The 16,877-nt window shown below is 41.3% G+C and overlaps 1 protein-coding gene, 1 long non-coding RNA gene and 1 other non-coding gene across 4 annotated transcripts in view; 1 reads left to right on the top strand and 2 right to left on the bottom strand.

The window, feature by feature from the left end:
- Positions 1-384: 384 nt before the first annotated feature.
- LOC127597378 (uncharacterized) lies at positions 385-12,006 on the bottom strand. 2 transcript variants are annotated; one of them, XR_007961640.1, is made up of 4 exons: positions 11,868-12,006; positions 10,784-10,899; positions 9,062-9,325; positions 385-1,902 (listed from the first exon to the last, which is right to left on the bottom strand). It is a non-coding gene; the product is annotated as an uncharacterized LOC127597378 (long non-coding RNA). The 2 variants fall into 2 exon arrangements; XR_007961639.1 differs by having other exon boundaries at positions 10,784-10,972; positions 11,868-12,003.
- Positions 12,007-13,715: 1,709 nt separating this feature from the next.
- trnar-ucg (transfer RNA arginine (anticodon UCG)) lies at positions 13,716-13,788 on the bottom strand. The gene has a single exon. It is a non-coding gene; the product is annotated as a tRNA-Arg (tRNA).
- Positions 13,789-14,000: 212 nt separating this feature from the next.
- polg (polymerase (DNA directed), gamma) overlaps positions 14,001-16,877 on the top strand; it is a 17,749-nt gene continuing 14,872 nt past the window's right edge. Inside the window, exons 1-6 of the mRNA XM_052060824.1 lie at positions 14,001-14,224; positions 14,449-15,039; positions 15,993-16,188; positions 16,255-16,422; positions 16,513-16,659; positions 16,758-16,837. Of these exons, the coding sequence (XP_051916784.1) occupies positions 14,468-15,039; positions 15,993-16,188; positions 16,255-16,422; positions 16,513-16,659; positions 16,758-16,837 (1,163 nt within the window). The 5' untranslated portion in view covers positions 14,001-14,224; positions 14,449-14,467. The remainder of the gene's footprint in view (positions 14,225-14,448; positions 15,040-15,992; positions 16,189-16,254; positions 16,423-16,512; positions 16,660-16,757; positions 16,838-16,877) is intronic.

The following is a 16,877-nucleotide window of genomic DNA, read 5'->3' as shown; positions in this document are numbered from 1 at the left end:
TCGTTTTTCCTCTTTCGCAGTTTCGTCATCTAGTTTTCTGAATTTGCTGCTGGTTTTTCTGTGTACTTAAGTGGTCAGTGCATCTCAGTGCAGTGGTCACTGGGGAATGGCTGGAAATGGCCTCTTAATTAGCAGCCCTTGCCCTTTGACACTGGCTCCTGACCTCAGCATCTCTCTGGTCTGTTTATTGTGCTCTGGGGGACCATCCTGGTCATGACCTCGGACCCCTGATGTCCTGGAAGTACTTCGCCAAAACAAATAGCGAAATGTTTTTGGCCTATGTGGTCAATACAGACGATTGGGAGTCTTGATTAATGGCAGCATTTATTAGTGGAGCACACAGGTTTGAAAGCACACAAGAAATATTTAATGAATAAAATCTCACCAGTGGAGCAATTTTATTAATGTGCTTATTTCAACATTCCAGAGGCTGGTTTCATTAATTGCTTTGCATTCAACCAGAAAGGAGTCGCTACAATTATTGAGACACAACGAAAACATGCACAACTCCCCACCCTCACGGAATCACTAAAAAGCTTTTCGATTGGGGGTGCGGGGGGGGGGTATTTTTTCACATTTGCCATCTCATTTTACGATTCATTGAATTAATGTCCACATTTATTTGTGTATATTTGTGCAAGGAAGTCGAAATTTGTCAAAAAATCTTTTGTCACTTGTTTTCACTTGAATTTAGTTTTATACAGGTTGGTATTGTTTTATGTGATGAAGTCCCTGTACTGCTCTCCTCACTATAAAATAGTCGTGGGGGGGCAAGGCTGCTAGGCACATGCATTACACTGTATTCCGTTACCGGTATATTAAATTATATTACCTTGTATTGTCGTAGATGATGCGTCTGTGCTACTTTCCACGATACCTTTATGTTTTGTATATTTCGTTTCAGTGGATCGATTGCATGTAAAATGTCAACATTTAAGAACGTTTTCAATTTTTCACATATGAAAACTGTTGACATTTTAATTTTAATCGTGCAAGCCATTTTTATTTGAATAATCATTCTTTATGAAAATTATCTAATAATCCACTGAGCCCCGACGTGAGGAGATTCGTTTCTGCACATTCGTTTGGGCCTTCGAGGTACCCGAACGGGCTCCTGTTAATGCCTGCATCGCATTCGTTTTTCATTCCTTTAAAACGGATGCAGTCTAATCCCGCGTTGACCCGTCTGCACGTACCCGCGCGCGTTTGTGTGCGGGTCTCTTCATATGCTGTTTGTTTGGGTGCAAACAAGGCGTCAGCCATGTCATTCGATCGAACCTTCCTCCTTTTCTGCTCAACCCTGCTTCAAAATAAATTCATAAACGAACATGAAGATGTTGAACCCATTTTAATCACAGGTGCAGCTGTAGCTAATTGTGCAGGGTCAGATGCACTTAATGGGCTCCCCCCCCCCAAATAAAAAAGCGCAAGCAAAGCTTGTATAGCGCATATCCTCATACCAGCTTCTTTCGATGAACGAAATCATTAAATACATTGCTATCAACACGAAAGCACTGCGTGTGCATTCCCTTTTCCCTAAACACGATTTAGACCGTTGTGCGTTTATTTCATTTTGTTGTTCATGTCAATATACAGAAGAATTCATCATTTGGGACGGAAGAGGGGGGCGGGGGGATTACAAGAAGAGTTTTATTTATTTTACAATGTTCTTGAAACAAATCACATTGAAAACAAATTGTACACAGGTTTTGCGGGGAGGGGGGGGGGGGGTTATTTGCAGAATTTAAGATGAACACATTTTACATAAGAACGTGTAGTAACGTTTTATTTTGAAAAAAACATCGTGGGTTGAGTTGAGGTATCTTTGAAAAAAAATGGTGTGGTGACTTTGGTCGCAAATATGTGCAGGCTGGAGTTATTCCACTGCTTGTCATCTTCAACCTGGGGACATAAAGAAAGAAAAGGAGCATTTTCAATCCTGCACAAAATGTAAAAAAAAAAAATTATGATACAAAAAAATTGTCAATACAAGTGCATCGCTATGTTTAAATAATTGAAAAGGGTGCATGAAGGTAAATAAGAAACATCAGCAGAGTTATTTTTTTTTAGCCTCTGTATCTACATGTTATTTTTATCTCTTATTTTCTGACTTTATCATAGAGGGGTTTTTAAGGCTTTTATCCCCACGGGGAACCAGGCCCAACTCTTTCTCTGTCAATTTTCGCCCACTCCCCAATTCACACGAGCCTTTTCTCCCACCAAGCCTACAATGAAGGATTTGTCCTTGTTCTTTGTCCACCTCTGATATCTTTTTTTTTTTTTTACCCGCTCCTTTTATTTTCTGCAGACAGCATACAGCATATGCAAATACACACTCCTTTATTCGTGAGCACCCCCTCCCCTGAATGAATGCAACCTTAAATGAGGCCACACTTTCGCATATTTACGAAGGGGACATGGAGGCGTGCACTTATTCCAATCAGCCGGCTTGCCGGTTTCTCAGAAGTAATAAAATCCCCCCCCCCCCCAAAAAAAAAACAAACACCGCCACAATGGACATGAAAGATGTCGAGCTTTCTTTCAAGGAGTTTCACAAAATGTTATTTACCACAAAACCCTTTTCTACAGATTGCCTCCGTTTGGGGTAAAGTGACATCATTGTATATAGCTGTCATTTATAATACTTGGATGGAATGTCAGTGACACCTGCGCGTCACACACAGGGCAGTAATAAACATGTCACTCGGTCCATATCCTTGAAAATGGAGACCTTTTACGTGAAATGGCAATCTGGTCTCATGTCATACAAGTCTCCAGTTCAATCACATTTTGGATTGTATTCATTTCAAAATCATTTGGAAGGGAAATAACAAAAGACTCTTTGCCCAAATACTTTTGGACCAAACTGTACTCTAAACTATTTCAGTATTGTCTCACAAGTAAAATGTCCAGCACTCCTTCTGACTTGAAATGATGATCTTCGGAGTATTCTTGCTTGAAATACGAAGGCGCACCATCTGACAAGTGGTGTATTTAGTGCCTTGCAAGCTCACACTATGCATAAAGGCTGCTCACATGAATGGGCTTGCAGCTTGGATGAATTATAACAAACATAAACTGCTTTCTTGCAGCGGACATCGCGAGAGAATGTGAATGGAAGTTTTGTGTGTGTGTGTGTGTGTGTGTGTGTGTGTGAGCTGCAGAGCAGTGACAGTTCGGCCTTTTCATTCGTACGTTACTGCGCCCACCAGCCTCTTCCCCATAGCAACGGCGGCAGAGGTAAAAGGCTATGTAACCCCCAACAGGCATGCAGGGACCACCGCTGCACCCATGAACTTGAACTCATAGCTTGACTGTTGAGTGAAACTGATAAATGATCACGTCTGAGCAAGAGCGTAGCCAATACTCGTCACGCTGGAAGGAATGATTACACACAAGTATTAAAGGCACAGTCACCTAATTCTCCTCCCCTGCAGGACCTGCACTCAGGGATTCCTCATAATCCCAGCAAGTGTCTCGCCATCCTTCTTTAAGATACTTAACGTTCAGCTTTGCGCCAGATTAATCCACGTTGCATTAAAGGAGCCCGTGTGAGCCTCGCTTGACCCACATGGCAAATCATCCCACACTCTCAGGTTGTGCCCGTGAGCTGAGCATTAAATATTACAGCGTGTTAAACATTTATATGGTAGTGGCAGATCCAAAAATTTCCTAGAGCCTCGGGAGGACCTTCAAGGGTCATAAAAAGAGTGTTGTTGTTTTTTTTTTTACATGGCAAACAAACGACTTCGATCTATCGTCGAACTAATGTGCTTATCCTCATGTCAAGAGGCAACACATGCAATCATATTCTGTCACCCATTTATTCATATTCATTAGTTAGTAAAACATGACTGTTTTTGTGATGCTTTAAATGTCATTGCTCTTGTGGAACATGACGAGAAAGACATCCTGTATGTCTAACCCTCTGGTAACATGCATCACACAAACACACGATATTGCAATATGCAACATACGAAATGGATGTTGAATATCGCAATGTCGATATTTAATAATGTACTGAATGATTTTGTTTTCATGCGGAAAAATAAGCAGTCTTACTGTATTCTTAGCTAATTAAAATAAGATAAGATATCCTTTATTCGTCCCACACTGGGGAAATTTACAATTATTTAAAATTAAATTTAAGTGTACAGTAATAACTTTTTGGGATGCAGAAGTTATTGTGTGCTAGTATTAGTATTATTATTATTTATTATATTTATTCTACAAATATATTGCTCATGCTTTATTTTATAATGCACTCATATTGAACTGTATACAGTTCTTTTCTGAAACATTTATTTTGTGCAATGAAACAATTTATTCCCCCCCTCACCGCCCAATTTTGCTGTTGTAGACTGAAAACTTCCCCAGTGTGGGACAAATAAGTTATCTTATCGTATCTTATCTTATTGGATGGTGATGTGTAGTAGTAGTAGTTAGTTAGTTAGTTATATATATATATAACTAACTAACTAACTACTAATATATATATATATATATATATATTAGAGCTGTCAGTTTAGCGCATTTTTATTGGCATTAATTGAAATGAATTTTAACGGGATTCAAAATTTTCTCGCGAGATTTACGCGGCACACGTCACAAGCGGATGTTACGTTGCTCTATAAATACACCAGAATTTTTGCCAGCCACGGCAGTGCGAGACACCGAAAACAGATACTTAAAGAGTTTATGAATGGAAAGTTTACTTTTAAAAAGTCAACATATTGCTCCACTGTGAGAGATTATGTGTGAATAACTGCACCAAGTGAAAAATGTTCATGTAAAATTGAAAATCGAAATTGTTATTTCAGTAAATATTTGCATTTGGCACATAGAAAACTGATTCATGATTCCATGTTGACGAGAGCATTAAAATGGGGAAAAAATAGGACAAAAATGTAAAAGGAAATTCAGAAACGATAAAAAATGTGTGAGTAATCACGATTAATTTTTTAGTTCATTTGAGTTAATTATGACAGTTGCATTTTTAATTAGATTAAACATTTTAATCGTTTGACAGCTCTAATATATATATATATATATATATATATATATATATATATATATATATATGTTTGTATGTTTGTTGAATATATATATATATATATATATATATATATATATATATATATAAATATATATATATATATATATATATATATATATATATATAAAGAGAGAGAGAGAGAGAGAGAGAGAGAGAGAGAGAGAGAGAGACGTTCTACCACAAACTGCTCGTGAATTCATTTAATGCACTCGAGAACGGAGACTGTCAATATTTGAATGCACATGGTGCTATACACCGATGTCCTAAATCCTCTTCCCTGGCCAGATGGATAGTCTTGATTGAAAACACTTTTTGTTTTCAGATTAAACAGATGTTTGTGTTCAATCACCAGGTACTTAAAATATAACATGACTAACTTCACGTGATCTGACGCAAAAGCAAAGAGAAAAATAGCTACAGTATATGTTAACTCTTCTTTTAGGAGATGTGGTCATACCGTGCCTGTGCAACAGACCTCCCAACTGAATGTCACGCTCACCTATACTCATTTGAACCCCATCTTGATCGGTCGCGTTTCATTCTCGTCTGTTTGTTAGTTAACCCAATTGTACGCGACCATTTTTTTCTTCAGTATGTGTGGTTCACGAAGCAGGGCGTCGATGAATGTGTGCAGTTTGGACCTGTCTAGCTTAAGGGTGTTCACATTCAGATGAGATGACACGTAAATGTGTTTTTTACAACGAGTGACACGATTGATTTACAATCGACCTTTCTATCAGAGCTTCCCTCTTATCTGGACCTATGTAATCATTCATTCATTCATTCATCTTCCGAGCCGCTCGATCCTCACTAGGGTCGCGGGGTGTGCTGGAGCCTATCCCAGCTGTCTTCGGGCAGTAGGCGGGGGACACCCTGAATTGGTTGCCAGCCAATCACAGGACGAACAACCATCCACGCTCACACTCACACCTAGGGACAATTTAGAGTGTTCAATCAGCCTGCCATGCATATTTTTGGAAGGTGGGAGGAAACCGGAGCACCCGGAGAAAACCCACGCAGGCCCGGGGAGAACATGCAAACTCCACACAGGGAGGCCGGAGCTGGAATCGAACCCGGTACCTCTGCACTGTGAAGCCGACGTGCTAACCACTGGACTACCGGGCCGCCTATCCTATGTAATTAAGTGAAGAATATATTTTCACCATATATGAATGCAACAATTTTATTTATTTATTTGAACAGATATGTGTGTACCTTACAAAATCTGTATCCGTGTGGTTCATTGTGAGAGATTATCAGTGAGATACATCATTGGGCCTGTCATGCAGGCTGGTTCACAGACACGGATAGGCTTGTGCCATTTCGAGTCCAAAGGTTTGCAGGCAACATACAATCAGATTGAGACTATGAATGTGCGGCTGATTTCATGAATGTGCTGATTGCATTCCACTTCTAATAAAGGCCAAGGAGAGAGTGACAAGGTGTAGGTTGGTGACTGCGTGCATGTGGTGTACTTCGCATGAATGCATGTTGAATCCCGCTCAATTGGCAGAGAAAAACAGCATCGTATCACCATGCCATTCAGACATGCAGAGGGGGCTGAATAGACTAATGAACAGTCAGGTGGCACTCCAGGGCCCGCGCTGCCCCCACTCCCCAACGCACACATATCAAACACGCATACACTTGCAAACACATTAAAACTCAGCGCCTCACCCGACCTCGGTGCTCTGCACGACAGTCTAATGTCTCAGGCATCTGCTCATGTCTAGTCTGGAGGGCCTTTCCCACCCTGCCCCCCAGGCCGGGCCCGCTGTGGCACCAGCTCTCACAATTGTGGGAAAGCAAGCTTTTTTGAAGGGGGGCAGGTGTGGCGGGGTGTCAGCAGAGTGTGTGTGTGTGTGTGTGTGAGGGGGTACGGGGGCGCTAACCAGCTATTGAGATGGCAGTGAGCGAGAGCGAGCAGACTTGAATGATAATGTGAAAACGCACAGCGCTGTTCATTAACACACGTGCACGGCAGCTGCGCATGTTGGCGGTAGACGCACGTTCACATCTTCCCGCATGCTGCTCCTGACTACAGAGACGCCAGAGCAGTTAGCACCGTTATCACAATATATAAGAACTGAATCAAAAATTCAACCAGGAAAAAATTAATAATGCTCAATTATGACACTTCATTTAATAATTTGTATATGAATGCAGGTGTAGAACATCCCTACAGCACAGCTGGAGCTGTTGTCGAAAATCTTGACTCTTATGTGACAAAATGAGGTCAATAGAACACGAGAAGTACCTCTCATTGTAGTGCGGCATCGTTGTACTCCAATACAACCTGTACAACCTGTGGATGAAGCCCTTTCTGAGTGTCACCAATACTGAGCAACATTCCCTTGGTAACAGCTGAATATTTTACACAGATGTGTTGAAATATAATAACTGTGTGTGTGTGTGTGTTAGGGATGTGAATCTCAGCACTGTGGACGATTCGATACACACCTCAATGCACTACCAGCGATGCGATACTTAAACGATAAATGGAATTTTCTGGCGACACGATGCGATATGTTTCACCGTCTTCACGATGTGATACGATGCGATACACATTTAGTTCAAATCAATGCGATCCGATACGATACAGTGCAATTTGTTGTGATATTGTGTGTGCAATTAAACATGATGCAATTATGCAAAGAAAAAAGTTTCAAAAAGATGGAATTCAGTATGGTATTGCAAAAAGTAGACCACTTTATTCCTTATAAACAGTAGAACGTGTAAAACAACTTATTTAAGCCCTTTCACAATTGGGTTTTGTGCAAAGAAAACGTAAACAATTTGGCACCTGAGACACAGCTGTTGCTGTAGTGTAAACACAAACAGACTACTCACTGAGTGTCTTATATGAAATATCCATCTCTGCATATTTGTGGCGCTGCCGTTGTATGTCTTCGTAGTGCGACATTCTTTGCAAATTACAGAGGTTTTATCAAGCTTTCCATCTTTCTTTTCGAAGCCATAGTATTTCCACACATAATATCTGAATGTTGCGGCTGCATTAAATATAGTAGTTTCCTTGCTGCTGCTTGCGCTAACTTCCATAATGTTTCGCTAGTTGTGTACTGGACTGTATGTGACGCACGGCTACCGTCCGTGTTCAACACAAAACGCAAAGCAATGATGGTGCATTCATTGCGCCTAGGAAAGGGCAGATAGGTGACGTTTAACATGAATAAAACGGTGCTTGAATCAGATTTTACCGATACCCACCAATGCATCGTGATGAATCTCGATTTCACCCGTCAATCGCGTCGTACCCAGTGAATGAGCCAATGCACTCGCATCGTGCACGTACGCATCGATGTATCGATTAATATCGATTATTTTCCACACCCTTAGTGTGTGTGTGTATGTGTGTGTGTGTAGGTGTGCGCGCGTGTGTGTGTGTATATGATGATGATATTGGCATCTTCATTTCAGCTGAACTCCATTATTTTTTAAAATCTTTCTCCATTGTGAGACAAATATTTATACTACATATATATAATATATATAACCTTTTTTACGTGACACCTAGAGTGTGTGTGTGTGTGTATATATACATATACTGGACTATATATATATATATATATATATATATATATATATATATATATATACACACTTTGTAACATGTATATGCCAGGTGGCGCCCATCATGCTGTGTGCAAAGGAGCAGCGTGACAAGAGAGGGTGGCAGCTTTCCTTCAACCAGTGCCAGCTCATTAATTTTGTTTGCTACCCAGCCCCCTTCCTATCACACCCCTCTACCCCCCCACCAACTGCTAATTATCAGGAAGAGAACAGATGAAAAAGGGGGAAGGCCATGTGAGTGTGAGAGTGTACGTGTGTGCGTGTTCGATTGGGGAAGAAATAAGGAACTCATCTTTTCTTCATCCACGTTGACATCAGTCCGTGCACTCACGTACACGCACGCCTATACACTCACCATTCGTCCTCCCACCAAAAGCCAACGTTACCCTACATAAAAAGGATGATGCAACCCACCTTGTATGTCAGCCCAGCCATTTTAAATATCACTGCAAGATCGCCCAAGATGGCTCCTCCGCCCGCAGCCAGGATCCGAGATCGGCCAAGGTCTTTGTCTGCCTCCTGGCATAGGCGCAGTGTCTGTCACTGGCAGGGCAGATGGCATCCCAAGGCTTCTGGGCAAAAAGAAGAGAGGGCGGAGGAAGCGCGACGACCTCGTCCTCTTTTTCGCTGAACAATGCCTCCACCGTCTTTTCAAGAAGAACGGCGCTAATTGAAACTCTGTAACGACAACATCAATCAGGGTTTAGACAACAAGCCCGCATTGAGTTGTTGGTTGTTATGAAAGCTACACAAAGAGAAGCGACGCACGTTTGGATGCTTGATTCTCATACAGGTGATTAAACGTTGCTGTGAACCTGGGTTTATAATTCAGCTGCTCATCACCAAAGCGAGAACGGCGGTGAAGAATCATTCATGGACTAGAGGTACAAAGGATGACACAATGGTGCCTTGGAGCATCCCATAAATAAAGACACCATGAACAGGAAGAGGCTCGGACCACAGCCCCTTTCGCATCGCTAATATCCCGCAAGTGAAACGAAGCAATTAGGCCGCGAGCTCCACTGCAATAGGTAGTTAACGCGCTGAATGCAAGCTCATCTCACACCGGTGCTCTTCAGGCTTTCGAGGCTCACGTGGATATGGACTGCATCACACTCAAGGAGCAAGTTGAAAAGTTCAGCTCCTGTCTACAGGATGGGGCGGCCCCTCTCATTGAGGCCCGCTCCAATCTATCTCAAAGACTCTAAAGATTCGTTACAGCTTTTAAACACAACTGCCAAGTGTTTTTTTAAACCCTGTTCTGCAGAGGGTCCTACACCACTCCATTTCATTATTAGTAGTCCTGGAAACATTAATGCCAGCACAAAGCACTCGCTTCCCCCTTTCTTTCTTCTGTCAACAAAGCGCGCTAGAGACATTTTACATTTAAATTAAATGAAAAGATTCACGTTGGCACTTTATGACAAGCTTACACACAAATCTAGTTCAGTTGCTGTTTAGTCATTTCCTATGAATATTTATTAAGTCTCCACTAAACAACATGACCAATGTGTGTGTCTACTTCGACAACAATGATGCCCAATGCACAACTCGGGATCCAAACCTGTTTAAAACCAGCTCCTCATATCGCTGATTTGATTAGTGGCTTGGTGATGTGCATCCTCAAAAACAACTTGTGTGAAATCCAATTATACCCAAAGATTTTACACATTCCAATCTATATGTCTGCACACGTAATATGATTTGAATTATTACGGTGGGGTCATTCATTGTGTCATATTTACATTTTAATTACAGTCATATTATTGGATAAGATCGATCACGACATTTTTCAATCCTGGTCTATAGATATTTCTCTACTTGACAATCTTTCTCATGGCAGTATACAGCACTACTTTTCGACACGACACAATGATAGCGATGCAAACTGTCATGTTTATTATGTACACTGTGTCCTTGGCTTCTTTTTACTGCTACTGGTATTATCCATTCTCATTTAGGTTGCGTACGTTGTTAAGTGCGCGTTGTATATGAGTGTGTTTGAATATGTAAGCAAAATTAGTAGTTTACATACGGTCTGCTTGTTGATCAAAGAAATTTGTGCATGACATATATAGCATTATTTTTCAACTGCAAAATTAAACGAACAAGCAGTTAATGTAGAACAATCCTTACCTTTGAGGTGAAGGCCAGTCTTCGCTCTTTCTTGCTTTCTCCCTCAACGTTCATTACGGGAGTCATTCCTACATTCGGTTATCTAGCTTTATGACAGGAATTTAACACTCATACAGCTAGATAACCAAAGACAGAAACAGACTCCCAAAACATCGGATTGCTTTAACCGCACAGGTTACCACTTATCATCTAGAGAAGGCAAAAATGTGTCAGTGTTTTTTCCCCAAAATGAGTACAAATGGATTTACAGCATTTTACAAAATAATCACAAAACACACAGCTAAGGAAACAAGGACATATTTTTCAAATATTTTGTGAAATCCATGTTGTTACATTATAAAGAGCCCACAAAATATAACATTATTATCATAATCAGGTCACTATTAATCGTACTCTAATCCCCCAAAATAATAATACAGTAGGTATATAAAGTATCTGTAAAATATGCACACTTGTTAAAGGCAAAAAATAAATAAAAAAGGCTGGGCCGAAACGCCTGATGGCCTATTACGTTAGAGACGTGGGATACAATGTGCATTTCTACGAGTATTACGGAACATCTTTGCGTGTGAAGTATTTTTGAACGTCGACAACCTCTGCTTCACACTTGGACGTGTTCAAACTCACGTTGTGCTCATCAAGGTTAGAACGCACTAAAGAAAGAAAGAAAAAAGGAAAGCAAAAAGGGAGCGAAGGCGCGAGACGTCAGATCACCGTGACCGTTTTTTCTAATTCGCCCCAATTACTTCGTTTTGACTCCATGACGTTTTTTAATAGCCCAATATCCTCACTTTTAATTAGACTTATGCCGTTGGCCTACTTCGACAACTATTGGGTTAGGCACACAAGGCAATGTTTCAGTCCCAAATATTTATATTAATACAATATTATAAGCGTGCAGTATTATTTAGTAGAACACTGTTATATTAATGGCTACGTTTGATGTTTTTTTTTCCCGAAAGTGAGACCGTACATCATGCGTTCCCTCAATGCCCCAGATCAGTAAGACACATGGTGATAAGCAGGTAAAACGTGATGTAGGATTATGTAGGCATAATCGTCTCCTTTAAAAACATTCGCTTACCTAATTGTAAGCCCGGACTGTAAAGTCCCTGACCAACAGTCGACTTGAATTTCCCACGAGGGTGTTTTTCGGGCATGAGGCCCAGGTAAAGCGTCCTCTTCCATCCTCGTTCATCCACCTTCTCCCTCTCCTCCAGCCTACACGCTGTCACTCAAGCCACTCCGGGATGACGTCACTATTAGCTCTCTCTCTCTCTGACCAATCACAGAATCCAGGGGCTCCGAAGATTGTTTAAAGTGGTGGGAGGATGCTCTTCGAAAAGAAGTCGTTTTTATCCAGATTTCTTTTTTTTTTACCCCACATTCATGTTATTTGAGGCCTGATTGCAAAATAGTACAGATTTTTTTTCTTCAATTCAAGAAGAAAAAACCTTGAGAGATCACATGAATATATTATCACTTCTTTACTCATTACTGTTATTTGACGTTTAATCTCATTGAATTTCTACGTGTAAACTTTGAGACGTTTGCACATATTGATTGGAGTCTGTTGCAGAGATTAGTCTACCTTTTGCATGAAGTCAACTGGGATATGCTCCAGAACTCCCGCGACCCTGTTCAAGATAAGAGGTTGAAAATGGGTGAATGGATATTGCTAACTTTATTTTGTTTCCAATCCTCCTTTTTAAAATCCAAATAATCACATTTGAGAACATAGTATTTACCGGACTCTGATTTTAATACTACTTTAGTCATAGATTTGTTGAGTATATGCAATATGAGGCGACCATACATTTATTTGGGTTCACAGTCATAATGGTCCTCTGAACGAAAGATCAGCAAAAAAGAGTATAACACATCTGCACTCTTTAATGGGTTCGATAGTAAGTTCTCCATTTGTAGTTTGATCGAGTAGTTGTGTAGTGATTATGGATTTTCTCCTGTATCATGGGTCGCTAATATGGTGCCCACCAGGTAAACTTCAAAGACCACATGCAAACCCCGTGGCCCTGTTCTACAAATAACTCACCAATGATGTGACATTGTGATTTCCAAGACTGTTGTAGGGGTCATCATTTGAAAATCTAAACACTTGCCAAAAAAGTGTGACAAACTGATATTTATGCTTCCTGCCTTGTTAAAAAAATACCTGCTAATTATTGTGAGAAATCTTTAACATGATCTGTGTTGTACATGAGCTCCAGTTCCAATGAAATTGGAATGTTCTGTAAATCACTCATTTTTAATTTACTGTAAGTCTAAACTTAGAATTTGGTTGTTTGTTTAAGAAAAGCTAAATTGAAATCTAAGATAAAATATTAAGATCTACTGTAATATCATTTTGAGAACAGTGATTGTGCAGATGTCAAAATCAAAACTCAGGACTCTGTTGCACACCCTGAACTGGATTGTGCAGATGTCAAAATCAAAACTCAGGACTCTGTTGCACACCCTGAACTAGTTGCCAGCCAGTCGCAGGTTAGACATACACAAACAACCATCAGCACTCACACTCACAACAAGGGACAATTTAGAGTGTTACATTAAACTGCCACACAGATTTTTGGAAAGTGGGAGGAAACCAGAGTACCCGGAGAAAACCCAGCAGGGATGGGGAGAACACGCAAACTCCACACAGGAAGACCGAGCTATAATCGAACTCTGCCCCTCTGAGGCTGATGCACTAACCACTTGACCACAAGCCACCCTCAATTAGGTGCTTTCCATTTTATATTTTTAGATTCCTGTGCATCTCAAAAACCAAGTTCCTTATTTATGTAGCACCCATTGTTTAGAAAAAGCAAAACAAACGATGATGTATTGTTAGACCAGCGTTTACTTTTGCACCTGGCGTTGTATATTCGTAATATGATGCGAGAAACACGTGAGACACTGTCAACAAAACATACGACCGTGGCAGGACTCGAACCTGCAATCCCCTGATCCGAAGTCAGATGCCTTATCCATTAGGCCACACGGCCGTCAGCGACGGATAATAGACTTTTAAATAAATATAAACAGTTTATTACTGTAGCAGGCAAACCTTTTATTGTATTAACATCAGGCATGCGTAATTTAGACGAAGCGCAAATAAATTGAATCTTTTTCACAGTTATCCAGTTTAAATGAGTGGACGGAAGTAAACGCGGTTATCCAGACCACAAGATGTCGCAAACGTTTTAAAAGCATGGTGAACTACTCGAATAACACACCGAAGCAGCGCTAGCCTTATCCGGGAATATTTCGTCACATTTGTTTTTTGAATCAGACTTGGGTGCGTTTATGTTGCCCTCGGTCGCTGTCCTGTCATAGCTGGACTTAAAGTAAGCAGCTGTTGTCTTGTTAGCTCACAATCGAGGCAAACACGAGCCGAGTATTGCAGTTGGTAACTCATCATACCATCATGATTCGACCGAGGTAAGTTGGTAGAAGGACGTACGTACCTTTTATTGTAGTTTTTTTTTTTACATTTACTAATGACCGTCTTAACCGCATCGTGCTTGCAGTGTTCTTGAAATTGTCATGTAAAATAAATTAAGGAAAGACGCGGGTAATATTTAAGGGACATTTTTTTGTCCAACAGTTGCTACAAGCCGATGTGATTAAGTCAAATAGTTTGTGAATATTTTTTTTTCTCATAGGATGCAGTGAGCCGTCCAGATGCTCAAAGTGTTCCGCTGTCCCACACCCAGGTCTCTCATCTCCAAAAAAGGGACATGGCCCCGCTCCTTCTGCTCCACAAAGCCTCACCCATTTCAATGCGAGGACACTGGAGAAACCCGTCTGAACCCCCTTAACATCCAGATGCTGTCAAGAAATCTACATGAGCAGATCTTTCGAGGGCTGGTGCCCGAGTACAGAGAAGAAGATGTGGAACGTAGTGTAAGGCACTTGCAGAAGCATCAGCTGTGGGGGAAAGAAACGGCACTGTTACAAGAAGTGGAGCTGAAGCTTCCCAAAATGTACGGGGACAATATTGACGAGCACTTCCGTGTTTTAGCTCAGAAGCAAAGTCTTCCCTACCTGGAAGCTGCGGCCGTGCTGCAGCAAGCAGAGCTCCCTCCCTTACCCCAGGAGTGGACATGGCAGGTTGGCTGGACACGTTATGGGTCCAGCGGGGAGAGCCACAGGGTTGACTTCCCAGATGAAACAGCGCTTGTGTTTGATGTAGAGGTGTGCATGGCAGAGGGCCACTGTCCAACATTGGCTGTTGCTTTGTCTCCAACACACTGGTAAGGATATTTTAAAAAAGAGGGGTGGGGGGTATTGCCACGTTGTAAGATGAATGACTATGTTGGACTGGCTTCATCCATTTAGGAGCATGGTGCTCTAGTGGTTAGCAGGTCTGTGGTTCAGGGTTTGAATCTAAGCTCTGACCTTCCTGTGTGAAGTATGCACATTCTATTCGCTCTATGCTTTTGTGTTTTCTCCATGTACTCCATGAAGATGCTAAGTGTGGAATGTGAGTGGTTGGCTATACAGCGAGGTCCCTAAATATTTGGACATTGAAGCAAATCCTGATTGTTTCGTTTCAAATCCATTGTGGTGTTGTACAGAGTTAGAATGCTGAAAATTGTGTCACTGTCCAAATATTTATGTACTTGACTGTGCTACGCGATTACAGATGACCAGTCCAAGTTGTACCCTACCTCTGACCCAAAGTCACCTGTTGACAATGCTTCAGCTCACCCATCACCTGAATGAAGACATGGGCTACACAAAGTGGATGAATTTATTCATTGCTTAGAAAATTATTTGTCATTAAGTAGACACAACGATGGTATCAAAATAACATAGTGGCAGTTGTCTTAAAAATGTAATCTGTTCTGTGACCAAATTCTTATGTGTAATTAAACTGAAAGTCCCATCATCAGAGTAACCATTTATGTCATTCTACGAGGGAGTGACGTCGGCTCCATGCGAGCTTTTTCATTTTGCATTTGTTTATTTCACTGTCCGGTTCAATCAATGGCCAGAAGTGCATCAGGGGCTTTTTTTACCCACTTCACTCAAATTGCAGCGCATCTAAAACTCGCTCACAGCACTAAACAAACAAAAAATATCAAGTGGCTCGTAACTCGAAAGACTTTGGGGTAAGTTGGGGTACTTGTAACAGGGTAACACTGCATGGGTTTTTTATTTTCTTGCAAGTGCATGTCACAAGTTTTTATGTGTCCATTACAAGGTACTCTTGGTGCAGCAAACGTCTGATTGAAGAGCGCTACTCCTGGTCAGACCAGCTCATCCTCGCTGACCTAATCCCTCTGGAGACACCAATGAATTCTGTTCGTCCACCAGGCGGTCAGTGGAAGGAACGTCTCATTGTGGGCCACAATGTCAGTTTTGACCGATCTCACATTAAGGAGCAATACTTAATGAAGGTGGGTGTGCAAGTAGCAGGCTTGTGTTTTTGCACATTAAATTCATATCCATATCCATTTCTCAAGGCATCTAAGGTGCGCTTCCTGGACACGATGAGTCTTCATATGGCTATCTCGGGCCTTACTGGCTTCCAGCGCACACTATGGATGGCCAATAAGCAGGGCAAGAAGGTGGGCCTCCAGGAGGTCAGCCAGCGCATGAAGAAAGTGGGACAGAAAAGAGACGGTCCCAAGGTTTGTGTATTCGACACTGGCTCAGGGTGGTGTTGTTGTTTTTGGCATAAACTCATGAAAAGGTTCACAGTGGAATGTTTGTGTGCATAGATCGGATTTTGGGACTGGGTGAATATTAGCAGCATCAACAACTTAGCCGATGTCCATGCTCTATATGTGGGAGGGCCGCCATTACAAAAAGAGATCAGGGAGACCTTTATCAATGGCTCCATGATGGATGTCAGGAAGCACTTCCAGGTCTGTCCGACTTTCTGTCCACTGTTTATCCATCCATCAATTTAGCAAGCTATCAATGTGTCAGTGTACGGTTACTTTGTCTTTGCTGTCTCCCACAGGAGTTAATGCGCTACTGCGCCTCAGATGTTCAGGCCACCCATCAAATATTTGTTGAACAACTGCCCCTCTTCATGGAGAGGTTGGAAGACACATTTGTCTTAAATTGTAGTTATTACTGA

This window comes from Hippocampus zosterae, chromosome 3, assembly GCF_025434085.1.
Source record: "Hippocampus zosterae strain Florida chromosome 3, ASM2543408v3, whole genome shotgun sequence".
Taxonomy (NCBI): domain Eukaryota; kingdom Metazoa; phylum Chordata; class Actinopteri; order Syngnathiformes; family Syngnathidae; genus Hippocampus; species Hippocampus zosterae.
This window is presented reverse-complemented; position numbering and strand designations above follow the sequence as displayed.